General features: G+C 37.0%; 1 protein-coding gene across 7 annotated transcripts in view; it reads left to right on the top strand.

The window, feature by feature from the left end:
• The first annotated feature begins 633 nt into the window (after positions 1-633).
• The window catches only part of GLT1D1 (glycosyltransferase 1 domain containing 1), an 86,859-nt gene continuing 64,639 nt past the window's right edge, over positions 634-22,853 (top strand). For 2 of the 7 annotated variants that reach the window (XM_038187428.2, XM_038187429.2), the window contains exons 1-5: positions 634-1,947; positions 7,351-7,449; positions 10,641-10,789; positions 14,354-14,459; positions 19,684-19,735. In XM_038187428.2, the coding sequence (XP_038043356.1) occupies positions 1,880-1,947; positions 7,351-7,449; positions 10,641-10,789; positions 14,354-14,459; positions 19,684-19,735 (474 nt within the window). In that variant the 5' untranslated portion in view covers positions 634-1,879. The other 5 variants (XM_038187432.2, XM_072024587.1, XM_027469877.3 and 2 more) reach the window with 5 other exon arrangements.

The raw sequence follows: 22,853 nt of genomic DNA, 5'->3' as shown, positions 1-22,853 counted from the left end.
CAGCCTTTCTTGGTGCAGTACCCCTGGATGAACCACCTTGTGGGGGTGTGTTTCTTGGAACCAGAATGAAGGGGTGCCGATAATGGATATAGATCAGCAATGTGTCAGGAGACAAAAGGCAGCTGTGTGTCATGCTGTCAGTGTGATGTATTTGAGGTCTGCTGGACAGTGACAACAGGGCAGAGATGAATTTTATAGCAGGGATGGCTGGTGCTGGCCATCCAGCTGGAATCCTCACCGGGTTGACAAAAGCACTCTGAATTTCAATGGAGCTGGGATTTCATGCCAGAAATGCTTTCTAAAACAGTGATGAAAATGTAGCTTGGTGGAAGTGTAGCTTGGTCCTGCCTACCCTTAAATTAGCATTTGTGCTATTTTCAGCATTTATGCAAGACTTGGTGCTCTTAGCTTCTAAATAGAAGCCAACTTTTTTAGTTTGCATGAACATTAAAATGGTCTGAAGAGTATGTTATGCTGAATGATTTCCAGCTGAGCCTCAGTGAGATGCAGAGTTGAACATACCTCTGTAGCATGAAGGTCTTAGCAGAACCCAAGCCTGATTACCAAAATACTTAACAATTTGCCAAAGTATGGTAGGAAGAAAAAAAAAAAAAAAAAAAAAAAAAGTACATCTTTTCCTCTTCTAAACCTTCAATTCCTGAGTACCTGTCATCCTCAGAGATCCACAGAAAGCATATCAAGATCTATGATTTTTTAAATTATGAATTTTAAGAGCCTTTCTCCATAAGTGGAGTGTATCTTTTACCCACAACTAACATGGAGACTTGAAGAGTAACTGAAACCAAAATAAACAGGCACTGCAGTTTGTGGACCACTTCTCTCATACAACCTCAGGCTAATATAGGCATTCATGTGGCCCCGTGATAAATTACATCTGGGAAATGGTCATGGTTATAAGCATCCGAGCAAAAAAGTGAGCTTTCTGTTAGATTAATTCCTCTTTCTAGTCTATCTCATGGTCACAGGCATCCTGCATATGCTCTCAATATTCTTAGAAAATACTGAATCAAGTTCAAGGCCATGGATATCTGCAGTCTGCCAGCTGGCCTCTGTCATTGTACCAAGGGACTCCCACAACTGGCCTCTCAGTTTTACTGCCTGTGCCCCACCCAGCCACTCGCTGTGCTGGTTATAATTGGAGTTTTGTCCTGAACACTTCCTTGATAGTTTGGGATCTGGTTTTCCTCGTCTGGGGTTCAGGCTCTTCCTTTGCCCCATCCATGGGGCAATGATGATCAGAGGGCTGAAACACCTCTCCTGTGGAGACAGTTGGGGTTATTTAGCTCAGAGAAGAGAAAGCTCTTGAGGGACACCTTTTTATCTGCCTTCTAATATTTAAAGGACCAGCAGGAACACTGGAGAGGGACTCTATTGGGATGTGTAGTGATGGGACAAGGGGTAATGGCTTTAAACTAAAAGAAGGTAGATTTAGGTTAGATATAAAGCAGAAATTCTCTATGAGGGTGGTGAGGCACTGTCCCAGGCTGCCCAGAGAAGCCGTGGCTGCCCCATCCCTGGCAGTGCCCATGGCCAGGCTGGACAGGGCTGGGGGCCCCAAACCATTCTACACTCCCCTCTGTGCATCTGTAACCGGGTTCTGCCCGCTGTACCAACACTGCAGCTCCTCACCAGACCCTTCCCCGGGCCTTACAGCCTTCCTGACACTAAGCGCGGTTTTTAACCTGGGGGACCTGGAGACATAGCCACCCACAGCCCACCCGAGGGCCACTGCCTCCTCAGGGACCGCCCGTGGCCCTGCCGGCTGTGCCGGCCGCTCCGCGCTGTTCCCGGGCCCGCCGGCAGGTGAGGGAGACACCGACTGAAGTGGCTGCTGGCCGGCCTGACGGGAGATGCAGCTATGAGACTGCTCTTGCTGGCGTGCCTCCGAGCGCAGACCGGCAACGCGACCACGGCGGACAGGATACAGTAAGAGTCCCGTGAGGGGACCGGGGGGATCCCCCCCGATCCACCGCCTCCCTAACATCCCCCATCTGCCGGCGCTGTTCCCCGGAAAGGGGGGAGGCGGCGGCGGCCCCGCTCACGCCGAGCTGCCGCGGCCCTGGCCATGAGGGGGGAGCTCCAAGGGGCTCCAAGGGCCATCCCCGGGGGTCCGGGGCCGGGGCCCGGCCGCCATTCGGTGCCCGCCGGCGGCGCACGGAGGCGGCGTCTCCACCTCAGCCGCGTGGATGGCGGCCGCCGGGGGTGTGTGAGGGGGCGGCGGCCAGACGCCCAGCGGCGGCTCCGCGGGCCCTGCTCCGGCGGTGCCGAGGGGGGATCCGCCGCTCTCCGGGGAGCCGGGGATGTGCCGGGTGAGGGGCCCGGGGAGGCACAGCCGCGCTGGCGGGAGGGGCTCCTGGAGAGGGGCTGGGGCACGGGGAGGCTTCGCTGCTGCTTTCCCCTACAGCAGGGGGGTAAGGGAGAGGGGGAGTGGAGGGAGTGCCCCCCGGCCACTTACATATATATATCTAAGTGTACATATGTATATATATGTATATATATATGTACATATATATGTAAGTGGCTGGGGGGCACTTATATATATATATATATATTATATATATTATATATATATCTTACATATATATATGTAAGATATACATATATATATGTAAGATTACTGTGTATATATATATATATATCAAGTTCAGCTCAAGGCAGTCTGTTGGCGGTGATCCCAGTTTGAAAGCCCAGAGCAGAGATGCCCTCACCAGTGTCACTGATGGCCCCTTGCACAACCCCGTTAGTCAGTGGTTAGTCAGTGGTGCAGCGGATTCCCAAGGGCTGTCTGTGTTGGGAAATACCCAGAATTAGATGACAAGTAAACGTGAAGAGCGGTAGCTTCTGAGGGCTCTGAAATGAGGGTCCATGCAGGAGTTCTCCTAGGGCAGCAGGGCAGCACTTCAGCAAGAGCCATTGCCATTACTTCCTTGCTGGGGGGCTCTGTGACATGCAGCTCCCATGGGAATTACAAACATATATATATATATATATATATATATATATATATAGTGCTTTGAAATTGTTTGGACTAACAGTGGTGCATAGAGACACAACATTCTTTTTTTTTTTTCATGAAATATGGAAAAAGTATGTGGGTGATGGCATTTTTAAATACTTAGATGTGCATTTAAGCTTTTTATGTTTTAAAAAAGAATTCCCATAAAAACATATTTTGTCCTCTTGAGACAGGCTTCTAGTTTGTAATCCACGATTTAGCTGTTTTTCTTAGGATGAGCCTCTCAGAACACCCTCTGCTATTACACATTTTCCTTGACCCTTCCTCTGTGTATTACCACATTTCACTGTTATGCATAGAAACGGTTGACAATGTTTAAGTTTTCACTCTAGTTATGTAATATTAAGTTCAATCTTAGATTTGTGCAGGGCTACTGTATTGTGTAAGATAGTGGTGAAACGTACCTTCTTTGCATCAGTCACACAGGCATTGAAGTTATAAAGCAGATGGAGAATAAAGACCAGAGAAGGCTGAAGTCTGTATTTTAAAAGAATAATTGCTAATAAAATACTTAGATGAATACATTCTTATGTTCTTAATACACATTTCGTACATGTACGTGTCATCATAGAGGTCATTTGTTGTAGTTTGTGGGGCATTCTTAATTTATGTAACTCTCATCTTTTGCTCTCACTGGATAAAACAAGGCTAGTTATTTTTGGGGTAGACTATATTCATTCTTCCTCCATAAGATTATTTCTTCTCCCTTTACAAATTAAGTATTCACATACTTTCAACTTCAACTTTGATGAAAGTCCAACAAACATCTAGTCTGTGGAGCAGTTTAGAGGTAATCTAGTAAACAGCTGGTTCTGCATTATTTCAGGTTAAACTAAGCATGAGTAAGCCAGTCAAACAAATGCCTGCGTATTATTTCAAATATGGTCTTTTAAATAAACCAGGATTGATCATAATCGTCTGAACATACTGCATCAAGACACAGTGGTTTAGCAAGGGGCCATTACTGAAGTTTCAGTGATCAGTAACTAATGTATGTTAGTACAAAAGAGAGAATAGGCTTGGTGAGACAGAACAGCACATGGTTTAACAGCAGATGGTTTAACATACTACAGTGTTAACACAATCATTTGCAGCTACATGAACTCATCTGCAGTATATGTGCAGAGTACACCAATTTGCTTTAGCATCCTAATGCTAATAGACACACCTTACACAAAATGGATGCCGCTTTCTCATGTGCATAGACCTTCAAACAGAAAGAAAGTCATGAATGAGAGGTTAGTTTAATTCATGTTCAAAATAAAGGTAGGTAAAGGATTCTAACAGAAATAGTCTTTGAGAATTAGTTACTTATGTCATGTTCAGTTGCTATCTTATCACTTAACATAAATGTTACTTATAGTAGTAATATAAAGAAGCCAATTTAGGAAAAAAAAAATCTGATCAGGAAAAGAAGTGAAGAGTATTAGCTAGCAATAAAATCTGAATTCCTGACTAAAAGGCTGCTCAAGTGACAGCTATCAGTAAAACCATGTCACATAGATACTTGTACCTAAAACTGGTTTTCTTAAGACTTTACTTTTTAAAAAAATATCTACACGTATGACCAAATGCTGGTCGAACTAATTTGCCATACTAAGGTTACGTTTATATAGTCACCTTTGTAGCATACATGTTAATACACTAAGAATAAATACTCAGATTAATATTTTTCTTCACTTGTTTCTGTATGCATACTTACGAAATTATTTGTTCAATCTATTTTTTTTTATATTGAACTATGGTAACTTTCAGTCGAGTATACATGAAACAATGAAGTTGCCTCCAGGTTGGACACTTGCCAGTGATGGTTAATTTTATGGCATAATATCACTGAGTATACTATGTTTATGATGTCACAGCTGTTTCTGTAACTGTTTCATCTTTTCATAAATAATATATTCATTTCCTGAGTTTAAAGTAGCTGATGACAAAGAAACCAAAATCTAATTTGGCTAGAAATCAGTTCACTAAAAGAAGTGATATAATGCAGGTGCTATGAGCTTTGTTTGTATTAGACGGCATAATCTTTAATTGCCTTGAGAAAACTGAGCAGTGAGTAGAGAATGAAACACAACGCAAAAGTCTTTGGTTGGGCTGCCATTCTTCAGTCCTAGCAATGAGATCAAAAAGGGTGTTAGGAAAGAAAAAATACATCTTCCGTGTCCCTTGAAATGTTCTATTAATCATTTATTACTTTATAGTGATGGGGAATAGAAATCTTGAATTAATTGGTTAATTAAAAACATTTGGAGGAAGTATTTTGTCAATACATAAATGTCTTTTTGGAGAGGAAGAGATTGTTTCAGTTTGAAATGGGACAGTTTAAATAGCTGTTTTGTAAATCTCCAGATAATCAACTGCAAGAGAATTAAACCCACAAATTCAACAATGCATGGCTTATTGCTCCTCTTTGCAATATTTTTCAGCACTGGACTTTAAGGTGTACTAAGTAAGTTTGTGGATGACACTAAATTGGGAGGAGAGGTTATTAACTGTTTCAAGGGTTGAGAGGCCTTGGAGAGAGATTTTGACAAATTAGAGGACCGGGCAATCAACAAGTATATGAAGTTTAACAAGAGCAAGTGCTGGATTCTGCACCTGGGAAGGGGCAATGCTGGATATACGTACAGACTGAGGGACCAGAGGCTGGAGAGCAGCCCCATGGAAAGGGATTTGGGGGTTCTGGTCAATGGCAAGTTGAGTGTGAGTCAGAAGTATGCCCTGGCAGCCAAGAGAGCCAGCTGTACCCAGGGGTGCATCAGACACGGCACTGCTGGCCTGTCAAGGGAATACATTGTCCTGCTCAGCTCTGTGCTGGTGCAGCCTCACCTCAAGTTCTGTGTGTGGTTTTGGCACCACAATATATGAAGAACATAAAACTTTTTGAGAGTGTCCAAAGGAGGGCTATAAAGATAGTGACGTGTCTGGAGGGCAAGGCACATGAGGAGCAGCTGAGATCTCTTGGTTTGCTCAGCCCAGAGCAGAGCAGGCTGAGGGGAGGCCTCATGGTGGCTTGCAGCTCCCTCACAAGGGGAGCGGAGGGGCAGGTGCTGAGCTCTGCTCTTGGGGACAGCGACAGGACCCGGTGGAATTGCATGGAGGTGGGACAGGGGAGGGTCAAGCTGGGTGTTAGGGAAAGGTTCTTCACTGACGGAGCGGGTGGCACTGGAACAGGCTCCCCAGGGATGTGGTCATGGCACCAAGCCTGCCAGAGTTCAAGAAGCATTTGGACAGTGCTCTCAGACACAGGGTCTGATTTTTGGGTGGTCCCATGTAGAACCAGAAGATGGACTCCATGATGCTGGTGGGTCCCTTCCAAGTCAGGATATTCTATGATTTATTGGAGTAATTCTGATCCTCAACTTTATTTCTATTTAGTCTTACCCTATCTGCCACCAGTAAAATCACACAGAAAAGCACTCATACAGGAGGAGATGCTCTTCTCTTCAGGATACCTTCTTCTAAGAGGTCTTTTACCAACATATGTCAGTTTGCACAGGTGCTAGTAAATTTCTGCTGTTTGTGTAGCCATTCCAAGAAAAGGACAGCTGCAAAAGGCAAGCAGTCATCCTCTACCTTGGGAACTGATACTCAATTATTTGTATGGCCTGCTCTTGATGTACACTGCAGCCCAAATGTTTTGCATGACTAGACCTATTTATAAGGCAGGATTAAATCTTGTAGAGTTATTTTGTCCTTCCAAAGGACAATTACTGATTTCGGAATGTAGGGACAGAGGCAATATCAATCCATTTTTAATTTCTGTTCTTATTCACAGTGGATTTTCTTCATGCTTCATTCCAGCCAACACAAATTGTCTGTGATATTTAAAGAAGTTACTTTAAGAACTATAAAAAAATCAGTACAATTTGCAAAGGAAACAGAGAATATCAAGTAGAGTTTCAAGTCTTGTAAATCCACCAGTTTCAGTGGGAATAGTGAGTATTTGGCTGTGGCCAAGTTTCAGGAAAGGCACTGGAAGTCACTCTGCTAACTTATTAAATTTTGGATCATGTTGTATAGATTTAAGAATAGTTCATGCATAGCTGCTTTACAAAATAGGCAGCCTAGGGAAAGAGGTAATTAATATTTTTGGAGGAAGCCTACTGTGTACTGTTCAGAAAATGTCAGTGCATCTACGTACCAGAAACATTTTGAAAATCAAACGTTCTTTGTCTGTAAGTAATTCCATTAAAATATTGGAAAATTAGAACATAAGGTTTCTGAGAGGAGATGTCAGAAAATAAAAAATAGTTTGAAAACTACTTTATCTTAGAAGTAAGCATACTTGTAACTCATTTGTATTTTAGCTTCAGACATGCCGTGTTTGGAGCTGCAGAAGAGTTTCTTCATATGAGGACCTGTGAACTGCAGCTTCTTCCGGAAAGAAGCCTTCTAAGTCAGCATAAGTGAGAAGTAGTGATCAATAATATAGGAAAGAAAAAATGAAACATTGTAAAACATCACCTGGTGTTGGAGAAAAATGTTTTTCTATAAAAGTCTTAAAAAAAGTGAAAACGTGTCAGTACAGGATTACACCTTTTATCAATATCCCTGTGCATACCCTATAGACCCAGAGCAGACACTCACATACTTATGTGTTGCTTATAAGCCTCTTGATTTCCAAGGAGTGTAAAAAATAAAAGGAAAAAGGTGACTTCCCATAATACTAAAATGGGGTTGAGAAATATTTTATCCAGTATTTAAATGTACATAAATATCACAGTGTCAGCAGTGACAATTATCATCATCTAAAGAAATCATCTTTCAAGCTTATTACTGAATGACTGAAGTTTTCCCAGTTTGGTTACTTTCCAGCAAAACATGCCAAATTGGAATCTCACAGTCAGCTCCATTTTAGAAATATTATTCTCCCCAAATAGTGAGTGCCATTGGCTTCCATGAGTCTTTCAGTAGAAAGGAAAGATGAAAAAGCAAGGCAAAATCTGGATCCAAGCAATAAACATTGGTAGTTAAGACACTTGGAAATAAACCTCATACGAAACTGTGATAGACAGAAAATGTAGCCTTGAAATTTGGCGTTTTCTGTCTTGTCTTAGATTCACAGACAGCAGGAAATGTGTTCATTTTTATTTTTCATGTAGAAAGTATTTGTTTATAAAATGGCAAAATAACGTGAATACACAGTTCCTAGGAGGAGAAAGTATGGGTAATGTATGTCTTGTGTCTTGGCTTGATTCAGGGACATCTGTGACTTCATAGACAGACCAGCCTTCAAAAAAAAAATCCCTTGCAATAGCTTTACAGCACCCTCTTATCATGTTCCTTGATAACAACATATGTGTGAAAATCACAGTCTGCATTTTTTTTTTTTTGGTTATAAAGATGAAATGCCATTTAAAAAATAGGAAAATATAACTGTAAATTTCAGTTCTTAAATAGTACCCCATAACTGGTTCTACATACATACATTTCCATATATGCATAATTTGAAGCTTGTGACTAATTATATTGAACTTAATGGTATGTTTATGGGATTAAGTTCTCTTCACATCTGGGAATTCTAATTATTCTGGGGAAAAAAAAAAAAAACATATTTTTTTCTTTCTTAAGCCCTATGCAAATTCATTACATGCTCCTGAGTCATTATGCATAGGGGAAAAATTAAGTAAAAGAGATGATCCACAATTTCCGAGCACTGGAACACAGAAGGGAGTCCCTCTCTATTTACCACAGAAACAGCTGTCATTCAGCTGTGAGATTTGGAGCTGTGGAAACTGTGGAGGAAGGTCTCATTCCTAGTGAATAACAATAAAGAAGCTTTAGATCAAAATTCCCAGCTGAGTTTCTTGACTCCTGATATCCTGAGAGAGTTATTTTCAAATTAATTGTAGTATGCAAACATATTGTTTTTACATGGTAGTGATTTATGGTAATTGGAATAGTGATGGGAAAAAAAAATCTTTTAGAATATTTAATGAGCACCTGTGAACTTACGGAACGCATGCACGAGCATCCCGAATATTTGCCCAAGAGATTTTCCTTCCCACAGCTGTGAGATTTGGGCATCATTATTTAGATATAAATTGAGAACCTCTTTCAAATGGCAAGCAGGTACTTGGTACAAGTGCATGGGACAACAGAAGTAAATAATTGCTCAACAGTGTAAATAAAGAGCTTGCAATCTGGCTGCATTTTATTATTTATTAGTGCTTATTATAATATATTGGTCTTGTTTCAAACAGTGAAGTTAAAAGTAAAATGAGTTTCTTTGAAGAACAAGAAATACAGTACCATATGTTATGCCGATGGAATTCTGTGTGATATAGTGCTAATACATTCCTTCCAAGGCCTCAAGACATTTTATAACATTTTTAGCACCAATTTCTGCAGTAATGACTAACTTCTGCAGGACAAAAAATTACATTCCTTGGGAGGATATGAAATGATCAAGAAAGAAAACAGCTGACGTTATCCAAGAAGCTACTGAGTTAGCAGGATTTTAATGCCAGAACAATTAATATGCTATGAGAAATAAATCAGCTGGAACAATATGTAATAAGCAGAAAACATTCTTGTGGTCTTTTTATAATACTCAAAACATAAACACTAGTTATTTGAAGCAATTTTATTTGTCAGCAGATACAGTGTGCTAGTTTCTATCAAAACATGGATTTGCTTCTGTATGTATTTTGGCTGATGCCATTGGAAACACTGATAACTGATTCTGGTTTTTGTGGGAGGAATTATGAGCCTAGTGTGTAAAAGAAAAGACTAAACCAAAGCTCACAGAAATGCCTAAAGTAAAACTCACTTTAATCAATCAGTTTAATGGCTTTATCAGTCTTTGAAACAATTTTTAATATGAAGAACCAGTGCATATAAAGATGAATAGGTAAACTGACACTAGGAGAGGTGTGTTTTCTGTGTGCATGATTTTGTTTGTCAATTGAGATTGTTTAAAAGGACTGAAAGTGTTTGAGTAATCACTTTTGTGTTGTTTTTCTCTTAACATCAGTTATCCCATGACTGTTTTACAAATGGGTAAACTAAGACAAGAAGCAATTAAACTCACAATCAAACAGAAAGAGAATACATTTTCGACTGTCCAGTTTAATTTACGTATTCATTTTTTGTATTTGCAAAGACTTTTTGCATTTTCTCGATTTTTTAATAGAATTATTTATCTGGACATATTTCTGTTTTCTTTCAATTGGTGGCCTTTCTCCAGAACAAGGGTCTGAGGATGTCCAAGACCAAGGCTTACACACTTCATTCAAAATGAATCTTTTTAGCATCTTTAGAATCTTTTGAATAAAAGACTAATCCAGAAAGGTGCTGATCAGAGTTCATTTCCATTGATTTCCAAAGGTGAATTGACACATGGCAGGCTTGGGCCATAACATGGGTATAGACTATGATGCTTGGCAGTGTGCACAATGGTGATGATAAAAATGTTTTCCAGGAAAACCCTCTGTTATAGCTCCATGATTGCTTGAATAAAGTTAGTGTAAACAAGATGATTGTAGGAATAAAAATTAAGAAAAAAACATTTTGATTAAGCATATTTAATAAAATGAAATGTGTGCAGAATTAACTTTTTTTTTTTTCTCTTGTTCCATCTGTTCTGATAATGAAGGAGTCATCTACATGCTGCAGGTCATATCTGTGTTCTTAAAGATGTTTTCAGGTATGAAAGTCCAACTGAAATAGCAAATCTAACCTCTGCAGATAAGTTTGATGCAGCCCTGGCCATTCATCTTTATAAAGGAGGCAGACTTCTGCAAGGTAATTAATTCCTTTTCTATTTTGCAATAAAAATACTTCTTAATAAGGTACTGAGAAAGAAGAGAATGCATATAAACAGTTATAAATGACAATACATGCATAAACCCACACATAATGTAGTCATGCTATTTATCCACTTCAACAAATGTTCAGAAACACTGAAAGTCGTTCTCTATGGGAAATCTGATCCAGAGAGGAGGGGACTAAATAAATGTACTTTTAAAGCATTTAATGCATTTTGTAATTAAGTACTTTAACTACATTAAGATAAGAGCATTATATTAACATTAAGATACTTTCAACCAATGTGCTTTTTCAGAGGACAATAGCTTGGCTAAGTATAGCTGAGGTCAAATAGAAAAAAAGCCGAGAGGCTAATTTGATTTTTCTGTTAAAAAATGAGTCAGTTTTTTTTTGGACATGGAATAACTTTAGCTGGCACGAGTTGTCATTCATGCCAGCTAAACTGTAGGAGACAAGATGTTATCAGACAAATAATAGAATTTTCTATGGTAACTGGCCATGTAGAACAAAATTTTAGCCTGCCATTAATGATGCACTAGAAGCACTTCCTGTCAAAATTATAGATACTGTCACCTACTGAAATTGCAAGTGCGTATCCATTTTTGAGATGACATTCCAATTGTCCAAATCTATTTACTTGTACAAAGGTACATAATTTGATACTTTCATCAGATTGCAGTATAAGTTGCATTGTGCTAGTTTTCAGACTTTGAAAGTCCCCTGGCAATTTATACTGGTGGGTTTTCAGAAAGCTTGAATTACTATGTCTAGTATGCTTGTGTATCTTTTGTTACAGTGGAGCTCTGATTTCAGTAGGGATCCTAGAATACAAATGCAAAAATAATTCTGTGTGATGATCTCTTGCTGCCCTATGTATTAGGACTTCTCTTGTTGGAATACAGAAACAATTGCTTTTGTGACAAGACCTAGAGTTGTTTTGGAAGAAGCTTATGGAAAGTCTTAAAACTCTCTTTTTTTCTGAGGAACAAAAAATAAAGTTGAGTTGTAAATGTTTATAGTAAAACTTCTTTGTGGTTTTGATTTGCATAGCATCACCTGAACACTGTTGCTATTAGATTTTCAAAATCCCAAATAACCTGCAAAGCTTGATACCTGAATGACTTATAAAAGCTTACTAATTTAAATAAATCAGAGACACACTGTTCCTAAAACCATCTGTAATAACTAAAAGAAAGATAAAATGGAAGTATCTGAAAAGAAAGACAGTAAATTATAAGATTGCTGGGATGATCCTATTCAAAGTGCTTGCAATTTTTTTGGAGGAGAAAAGTGATTCATAAGACATTCGTGATTCTGGTAACATTTACATGTATTCTTCTCATATACTTTATTAAGAAATATTTAAGAAATTTAGTTATTGCAGTTGTACTACCATTAGTAAATCTTTTGGGCCTTATCACATTTTCAACACGATTGGGGATGTAAAACCAGCACATATAATAGATAACAGAATAATTATTTCATTTTTTACTTATTAGAAAGGCAATATATATATTTGTTCAAGTATTACAGAAAGTCAGTCTTCTGAGAATTAGTGCTGTGGTGTTTTGACAGTGCACTTTAATTCTCTTTACCCACAAATATTAGAGTATTACAACTATTTAGAAATGTCAAGTCTTTAAGTAGCCAGAATGGCAAGTAGTCTTTCTTTCTTTCTTTTTTTTTTCTTTTCATTAAGTAATGAGCAAATTACCAATGCTGAAATGGGAAACCACAAAAAACAAACAACAAAACACCAAAATGATCCAACATTTATTTAAATATAAATCCTCATCGTACAGCTCACTTAATTTTCAAATATAAATGTGAAATGTACAGTAAGTTTTTATTAACATATTTTGTTTTTTATTTGCTTTAAGCTTTCCTCATCTGCTTGTTTTTAACCATGAATTTTAATTATGAGAATTCACTGATTTTAAACTGATTATTTTTATCCCTTAAGACTGTTGGTAGCTATAGAAAGAGTCAGCAATAATTTTCATGGTCACGAACATTCAAGGCCAGTTATATTATTTCTCAAATGCAAGGATTTCCATCAGCACAGTATCTCCTGATGCCCTGCTTATTGGTCCAGTGCAAAGATGGCAGTGATATGTACGGAGTCATCAATACCCCTCCACTTCCATCGCATAGCAAAAACAAGAAAACAAAGCCTATTTCTGTCTTTCTTGATACACGGTTGGTGGTGGCAGTACTGCCTAATGACTGATTCTTGTTCACAGTCAGAAGAAAACCTTAGCTTCATGTGTTACAGCTAACAGAATTCTGCAAAACTATCATCATCACCTTGATGAGTTTTTTAGGCTCTTACTAGAGGCTGTTTCTTTTGCAAAACTGCAGTGCCATTTGTCTGGAATTTAAAACCATGTTCTTCATGTAGTAATTAGCCACCCTCAGGTTGTTATTTGTTAGCTTAATGTGGTGTAAAACTGACCACTAAATCATTTTCAGTGCTGAAACAGTCAAAAGTAAACATTATTGACTGCCATCTTGATTAGTTTAAGGGAAGAACACTTCTGCAACTTGTCACTTACTAAAAATAGCCTGATGCCAGGAAAACAAATTCTATTATAAAAGAATCTTAAATTACTGTTGGCTTTTGTATTTTCATCTAAATAGTCTTTGGCCTTGTCTATGTAAAGCTTACTGCTGTTAGCAAAGAAGTGCTACACTACCCTGTTTTGATGGTTTTACTTGTATTCAGATATGAATTTATTTTCATGCAATGTATCAAAACTAGCCTTTTAACACAGTGCACACACTACTGGGCTATCTGTACTTTTTCTGACAGTCTAAAATTTGGATTTTGATAAGGTCTTGTGCACAGACCTTCCCCAGTCAACATACCTCCCTTTGCTCTTACTGTTCCACTGTTGGCATCTTAAGGCACTTTCCAGAACTTGGGTCATCACTGAAGGTCTTAGAGCAACCACTTATAAACACAGACCTATCTTTTGGGATGTAATTTAGCAAAACAGTGGTTTTGCTGGAGGTAGACTGCCTTATTTAAATGAGTGACTTTTTCCAATGGTATGGCTCTACCTACGTATTTTGTAGACATGAAATTGGCCACCCAAACCATTATATTGGAATTCTTGGGAGGACATGATTGACAATGATTGACTGAAGCTAGATACCTGGAACCAAACTTTAACGTACTGTATCTTATTAAAATGCGAATGCCGTTTAAAACATTATACTGTTTGGTGGGCTGCCAAAGGTAAGAAGTAATTGTTTTTACTAAGTACAGACAAAGCCAAAGAAAATCTCATAGCTGCAAAACAGATTGACTTGCTGTGAAAGTGCCTTCTTATTGTATGTTTCTTTTCACTTCCAAAACCCTAAAAATTCATGTTTCTTCAGGTTTCATTTTCAATGGCTTTTGCTTATGTATGTGTTAGAGTATTATCACTATATATATATATATATTAAATATAATTTTCAAAATTACTCACATCCCTTTAAAAGGTAATGAATCCTGTGCCTTGTCCCCTTCTCATCTTGGTCATTGTTTTGCAGGTAGCAGAATTCCTTTTGGAATCATCTTTGGAGGGACAGATATAAATGAAGATATCAAATATGAAGAGAAACGTCGGATAATGGGGGAAGTGCTAAGGGAAGCCAGGTAAAATCTGTGTGGAAGGTTTGTGACAGCAAATTGTTTCTTTCTACTGGCAGATCTTTCAGGAACTGATCCATAAATGGTTGGAGTCACTGGGAGATGTGATTCCAGACAAAGGATAGGCTACTTGATATCCCTACAAGCTCTACTTCTTATGATTTTATGATTTCAGTGGTGAATGTAGAGCACAGAATCACAGAATGGTCTAGGTTGGAAGAGACCTCAAGATCATCGAATCCAACCTCTGACCTAACAGTAAAAAGTCCCCCACTAAACCATGTGGCAAGGGTAGTGATGAATTTTGGCTTCTTGGGCTGTGAATTTTCAAAATGACACAAATCCTATTAAAAGGTAATAAATTTTGTGCTCTTGCTTACTAATCCTGTGCTTTGCTTACTGAATGTTAGCTGTTTTCTAAAATAATAGAACTGTGCATGTGATGAGGATATAAAATTCTATGGTAGGTGAAAGAAATTAGAAGAATAATAGCAAGGAGGCTTGTGATTTGACAGCATATTGCTCTGTAGAATAATCTACTTTATGGGTAGGCATTATAAAGACAGCCTTTGGTGGTTAGTGTAACTGTGGACTGTAGCAACTAGACTGTAGTTTATTTAATGTATTTGTAAAGAATACAACTGTAGCATGCAATCAAGTTTTTCTTTCTTACCAAAACTATTTTATACTTTTTACATTTCCAGATTTGAGTAAAGAAAAAGATAGAAAAATAGCTCCAATGATATTCATACAGTTGTCATTTGTACAGAATTACCCTGGCCATGTAAATGACTGATGTTTGGTATTTAAATAATGAATCTGTAGTGGTGGAGGTGTGGTTATTTAAATAGTATCTTTATTAGTGGTAGAGTTATGAATATTCCTATTAAATCGTAATGCAGTAATATTATTAGCCTGAACAACATTGGACCCCTTTTACAAGGCCCTGTGCCAGAAATGCGAAATGTTGCTCCATATTAAAAATAATAATAATTTTTAAAAAGTTTATTAGTAAATTGTTTTTTATGTTATGTATATATAAACATATAAAACACTCTGTACTGGGAATAAAGCATTTTATATGCATTAAATTCTCTCTGTACATACAGACTGAAGTGCCATTGATTTGACTGAAGAGAAATGATAACTAAAAATAGCTGGTGTTTATCTTGTTGCATCACAGAATCAAATGTTTTCAGAGGCCTTGCACATGATGTGTTGACAGTGTGGTTGATTGAAAAGCAGGTGACTCATGTAAAAAGGGTTTTTGTTCTTTTTTTTTTTTTCTTGCTAATGTGATCCTTTTTCTAGCTACGTAAACAAAGAAGCAGAGATGGAGAAAAAAATCTGTTCAGTTTCTCTTAACTTTTTAGGTGATTTAATAAGTGATTGTTTTCAGGGTATTTTGTACATCAGGAAAAATTCCAATGACATGTCAGTGTAGTCAGCAGTGGAAAAATAATAATAATAATTTAATAGATGGTTTAAGTCTTATCAAGACACATGCTAATGTTGTCATTTCATAAGCAGCCCAACTAACTGCTTACTGATGGCAGAGGATGACCTTATTGCTACCTTAATTCCTCTCCTTCTCCTTTAATTCTTACCTGTGGCTGTGTGACCCACTCTTCTGTGTGCCAGGACTGGACCCCTTTCTGAGCAAGTCTAACTCAATTAATGGTGTAAAATTGCAGGTTTTATCTTCTGGGTTAGTTTTCCACTGCTTTAATAAGAAAAGACAGCTTGTGTAGGGATACTGCAAGGATGTCTTTTTTGTGGCAGTTAGCTGCTACAAGAGGTCATTCATTATGGATCTATATTGCGTCTGAACTTCTGGTGACCTGAGTACTCTGCAGAGGCTTCATTCCAGAATTGACCTCTAGGTAAGCAGAGAAGTCCCTGAGTGTGCAAGGTATAATAAAATTTAAGCACCTGGAACGTCTTACCAAATCCAGTGGTACTGCTTATATACTTACTCTAGCAGAGCTTAAATACATTACCGAACAACACTATGATCCTTGTGGGTCCCTTCCAGCTCAGGATATTCTATGGTTCTATGGTTTCTCAGGATACTATCTCTATTCATCACAACATTTTCACTAAAACAGATAACTACAGTGGTTCAGATAGAGCAGTATGGATTTTAGTTCATGTTAGCCAAGAGGAAATGCATATAGTGTGTGAAGTAGGCTTGTATCTTGTGGTTTTATCTTTGCTAATATGTCCTAGCTATTATTATCTAACTTAACACTGGCATAGATACGCTGTTCTGTCTATAGTGAGTTATAAAATGGGGTAGGTAAAAGGACTTTAAAGACAGCACTTAATCATACTCATTGAAAAATCATTAGGCCATGTTCTTATGTCTTAGGACTTGGAGTTGAAAAACAACTCGTGGCCCCATTTAAGACAAAGTTTATATACTTTTTTCAAGTTATTATTTAAACAGTTTTGAAGGAAGAGAAAAAAAGTTATCTAATGTATCAGTTAAAATGAGAGTATTAAATTTCAACACTGGAAAAAAGACCATTATACAAGAACAGTCTTTTTGTGTGTGTCCACTCTGATCCAATTCTGCATTTAAAACATGTTCTGTCACCAATATAGCTAATGTAGCTTATGCAAAACTATGCTTTACTGAATGATTTTTTGTGATAATTGGGTTAGGAACTTGAAGTATAGTTTAGTGGCTAGGATTTCCTCTGATGTTTCAAAATGCATTACCACATGCTTTATGCAGTTCATAATATTTTCTCTGCTGAAGGAAAAGTAATTCAGTTTTCTAGAAGTTATACTAAATGGATCTCTTCTCCAATATTGTCACTATTCATTGCATAGTTATTAAAAGAGACATTGATTTTTTTTTCCCTTATTGATTGCAGGGTTCTAAGTAAAAAGTACTATGAATTGTAGATTACTTGTCCAGTACAATAAACCACCGCATTCCATAAAACAAAGTATTGAACACTGTCTAGCTTTATAATGAGTGTTTCATTTTTAATCAAATTCCTCTAAATGGTCATTGTACTCCTCTAGCGTATTTAAATCTATTGAATAGTATTTTGTAGACTTGGGAGCAATAGTTTTTTTCTGCTTGTTTATGTGATATATTGAAAGTATAATTGCAAAAACTAGAAAGGAAGCATATGCAACTTGAGAATAAACAAGCATTTGCAAAGGCTTCAATAACCTTAAAGCTGTCATATTGTATATGTAAAATGCATTGTTAATACCATAAAGCAGATACTACAAAACAGATGTATGGGAATATCTGCTCACAACAAACAAAAGTAGGAGTTATAATTCAGCATTTATGTGACTTTTAATGCGTGGTTGTGACTTCATGCACTCAAATTATAGTATCTCCAGTGGAAAAGCAGTATTCTGGTTGTGACTTAGAAACTTGCTTCACCTCCCCCCATTGAGATGCTATAGGTATGGCTCAGGATGGAAACATTACATTAATTCTATGAAAAAGAAATCTTAAGTGTCATATGTGATAACCTATGTTTTATATTCAATATTTTTAAAAGAAATTAAAAAGAACTTGGCCAAGCAGACACGTGGTGTCTCCTATGAAGGAGGCATTCAAACAATTATATTCCACAGGACTGATAGTCTTCAGAAATGGACCCAAGTATGTTTCTAGTTAACACTGAAGTTCCATTTAGGAGCAGTCAAAGCATGTGTTTGTATTTCATCATGGTTTAAAAGTTGCATTAAAGTTCAGAATGTTCTTAAGATCTCTTCTGAACAGGGATTCTTTATTAGATCTGACTCCATAAAAATATCTCATATGACTTCTGGGTATTACGTCAAGCTCCCAGAAGGAATGACTTGTTTATCTAGTATGTTTAGATATCAGGCTTCTGTGGCTGAGCTTCTGTGGCTGAAGTCTCTCTACAATGAGGCACCCAAATATGAGAACTATAGCTATCAATGCTGCTTTTAAATAGTTGTGGGGAATTATAGTGTACTGCATGTGTTTCTCAAAGGCTAAGAAGTAGAAGTCCAGATGAGCCATGATAAACAGCCATAAGGGTAAAAGAGGAAGTAAATTTGGGAGCAGAGTTATCTTTTCCTTTCCAGGTGAAATAAAAACCTAACCATGAAGATATTTGGATACGCCTTTGTTTGCTTGTTCTTACTTTTATAATATGATTTGTATGATTACAGAGGGGGAGGAGATAGTGTTCATATCTCAGCCAATTCTACAGTTCAATTATTTTAATTTCCTTCTTGATACAAAGAAAAGTCTTAATCAGAGAACAGTCAAAATGCCCTACCCCTTAGCAGCCGCCTGCCTATCAGTATTACGGTGGGCTGGCATAAGAGTTTCTGTCCAAAATGATGAACGTGGTGTGTCTCATGTCTGGACACCCAGTTCTTCCTTATTATTATAAAGGGGTATAATGTGCCTAACTAAGCACTATGAATGTCATCTCCTCTGTAGATGCCTAACATTCAGAAGTACAGAACTGACTGTCCCAAGTCTTTTAAATTCTAGAGTTGAAGCCTAATCACTGGATCTTCTTTCTTCTTTTTCAGTTTATTTAATTCTGATTTTATTTTATTTTATTTTATTTTATTTTATTTTATTTTATTTTATTTTATTTTATTTTATTTATTTTATTTTTAATTTAAGGATGTTCCATGAAGAATAACAGTTTTGTCCCTCACACATTTTTTCCCATCAGCAGTTTTGACTAGTTAATAAGGAGAGAACACTGGGGAAAGGTTTATAAAATTCTGCTCACTTGAATTAAACTCAGTAGCAACGAATTGCAAGTAGTAGGACTGGGTATAGTCAAATAACAATAGTACAAAACTGAACATTCCTTTTTATTTAGTTATCTGGTTGTGAAGAAGGCTATTGCAACTTGCAGCAATGTGAAAACAGGAAAGGCTTCTTGCTTCTGCCTCTGTGTATAAATCTAGATAAACTACAGGATGTTCCCATTATTTAGGTTTTCTCCTATATTTAAGAAATCATCACTTTAATTCCACAAGAGCTCCAAGTTATAATCCATTTAAAGCCTGGATATACCATTTGTTTTACCAATGTTTTCTGGTAAAACAAATAGAAAGCCTGCTTTCTGTCTTTCCATCTATAATTATTTTTATAAGCCTCTGCTCATCTTTCTTATAAGTATTTCCTTCTGAAATGCTTTTCTGTTATGTTCAAACATTTTAAGTAGATGATCCCAACTATTTTTGTCCATTTAACTAGGTTTGCAGTGGCTTTCACGATGAAAATGAAGGAACTGGCAGCAGCGGAGTGGGTATGTTTATGTGATGATGGTGATAATTATAGTATCAGAAACTATGCATTCTCCTAGAATGTTTACTAAATAATGCTAGAGAATTGTAATAATCTTTGTATTCTCTATTCCCGTTCTTTTATTTCAAAGAAAGCATTTTTTACTTTGACATGTCAGATAGATCTGGCATTTAAAAGCTGTTTAGTATTTGAAAAGTGTATACAGCCGTTTAGGAGGTGCTTCTCTGTAACATTTTAAATTAAGCATTATTATCTTGAGCTTCTCCTGATACCATATGCGTATATTGGTTTTCTGCATCATTTGATAAACTTTATTTTGACAAAATTCCACTAAACAGCTTTACTTACAATAAAGATTTTGGAAGAATAATTTGAAAATATTTGTTTTATCAACACTAGAAATAGGATGAACTTATTTATGTGAACTGCAAAGCTAAAACTGAAGTTATGCTAAGCCCAGCAGTATGTGATGTACACCACTACTGATTAGGCCTTGAGCGATATATAGCACATAAATAGCACTTAACTTTTTTAAAAGTCATCTCTGCTTCCAGAAACAGATTGAAAGACATTGCTAAATGATATATGGAAAAATACTGAATACAATTATTTTTATCCAACAGTATAGTAGTCAAATATGTTTGGCATTGTATTTGAAGAGGGTTATTTAGTCAGCAAAGAACTGACAGTAATAATGCAAACTAAAATTCCTAGTATATATTAGTTAACTATCAAATTTCAGGTTCAACAGAATGAAAAACATTCAGTAAAATGTTTTTTTAGTAGCAAATATATTATCCATGTGAAAGATATTTATTATGGTAAATCTAGTTTAAAGGTAGGTATTATATTCATGCAGAGAAACATAAGTACATACAGAAAAAATCTGAAAGACCTTTCAAATGGAGTTTCTTTGATAACATCATTTAATTATTCAAAATATTTGAGCTGCCATGCTATTTTATTATAAAAAGTGTTTAACATAAATCTCTTTGTCTGTAAATACGAAGTCTTCATATTAACTTCATATCGACTTTATGAATCCTGGATTGGTAGTAAGCAATGCAAAAACTCATCTGTTTTCATATAGACTTACTGACACCAGTCATATTTTGCAAGGGCCCAGAAGCTCACTGGGCACTTGGTACTTACATATGCTAAATCCAAATCTTTCACTTCTGAAGGTTATTGATAGCTTTGCCATTGAGTTCAATGAGTTTGGGATCGAGCTCTTAGGGTTAATTTTCCAGTCTCTCAGCAAATATTGATCTCAGGTCTTTGCAACTAGTTAGTTTAATTCATTCCATGGACTGTTTAAATAATGGGTAAGTGCTGTTGCCTCATGCACTTTGTGAGGTGAACTTGCTTGCTTGGATAATGTGCTGTGCATGCAGTTAAAGTGTGAGTTCAGGCAGTTTTAAGATAAAAAACTCAAGTGATTTATCAACGGCTTACCTAATTTGACTGCTATTGTTGAACTTGAGCTTCTTAATATGCTTTTTTGATCTTGAAATATAAAGAGAGAACTTTAAGTTTTAAGGGAGAGAAAAAGTAAATGAAAAAGCATATATCATTTTTAGGAGGAGAGGAGAGTAAAATTAATGTTTTAATTTTATCTATTTATTTATTTAGCCTCTGAAATAGTAAGATAATCAGTAATTTCAAATATGTTATCCTCATTTCCTTATTGTGTTTTTGAAAGTAACTCCTGATATAATAACTGATACCTAGAGGTTATATGTATTAAAAATAGATTGGCTGACAGCAAATAGAATTCCCTTCATCTCTTGGTTTATTTCTACACATTCATTCTTTGCCCAGAAACCATGACTACAGTATTAGAATAAGTATGTTTTAGTTCTCTTTCTCTTTATTTAGTAGCTCAATTATGTCCACTGTATTGTAAGTCTACTTCATTCACCGTAGTTATTGATAGTACCTGATGCTCCTGTTGGAAAATAGATTGGATCAGCATTTTCACCTTTCTGTGGTTGAGTTCATAGCAGACTGCCAGTGGAAAAAAATGAGACAAATCCAGGAAGTCGGCAGTGCTCAATCCTGTTTTCTGAAGAATGGAGGAAGACAATAAAGAGCTGCTGGTCATTTGAGTACAAGGAGTGCTTTTGAGTAGTGTGAGACAGCACTGCTGACCTGTGAAACAATCCACACTCCACACCAGGCAGTAGCGCTTGTTAGCTCAGCTGTTTGGTGTGTGTGTGTGAGGTTAGTATTCCAAGTAATGTGTTGCCTAAAGTCTTGTACCAGATTACAGAGAACTGCAATGAGCACCAGGGCTAGGGATGGGAAATCAGTAACTGGCTGTCAGTAAGGGGCAATATATTGGAATAAAAAGAGAAAAGTTGGAACCACCCTCTGCCAGCTATTAGCGCCACTCACCTTAGCTTGTGAAGTATTGGTAAGAAAAATACTTTTATTTTCTATATTTGAGGTGAGAAACTCTTAGGTTACCCTGTATGGAGTCAGGAATTAGACTCAATAATTCTAATGGGTCCCTTCCAACTCAGCAGATTTTATGAGCCTATGATGAACAATAAATGTAAGAAGTATAAACTAACTGCTGGATATCTTTTTAGTTTTAATTTGAATCATAATATAATCGTTAATACACCTTTGCCTAAAGAAAATCACTAAGAGCTGGAGCTGGGACAACACAACAATATAATTTTTAATGCTTTCTTTCAGCATGAATTGATTTTTGATCTAGGCACATAGAGGATTTGGTAGTTACATTATAAACATAACTTGGTTTTAATAGTTACTACAATTAACTTCATGATGGGTAAACAGGAAAGGGCACGGCTTCTGTCATAGGTCTTATACTAGAAAAAGACAAAAGTTAACAGAGTATGAAAAGGAGAAGCAAACTTTAACTTTGAAATATTTTTGAATCAGCACTTATGTTTTTAAGAACTTGACTTAATTGATTTTACCTAAACACCTTTGTGTTCCTGGTTTGAGACTCATTCAGTGTTTTGGAGAAGGTCGTGGCAGACAGGGAACTGGAGGCAAGTCTAAGTCCTAAACTGAAATATCACCTGCTGACCTGTGTCTTAAATCCTAAGATTTTGAATTCTTTTTTGCAGCTGTATCTTCATATA

The sequence above is a fragment of the Anas platyrhynchos genome, chromosome 16 (genome assembly GCF_047663525.1).
Source record: "Anas platyrhynchos isolate ZD024472 breed Pekin duck chromosome 16, IASCAAS_PekinDuck_T2T, whole genome shotgun sequence".
NCBI classification, from domain to species: domain Eukaryota; kingdom Metazoa; phylum Chordata; class Aves; order Anseriformes; family Anatidae; genus Anas; species Anas platyrhynchos.
Note: the sequence above shows the minus strand (reverse complement) of the source record. Positions and strands in the feature narration are given on the sequence as shown.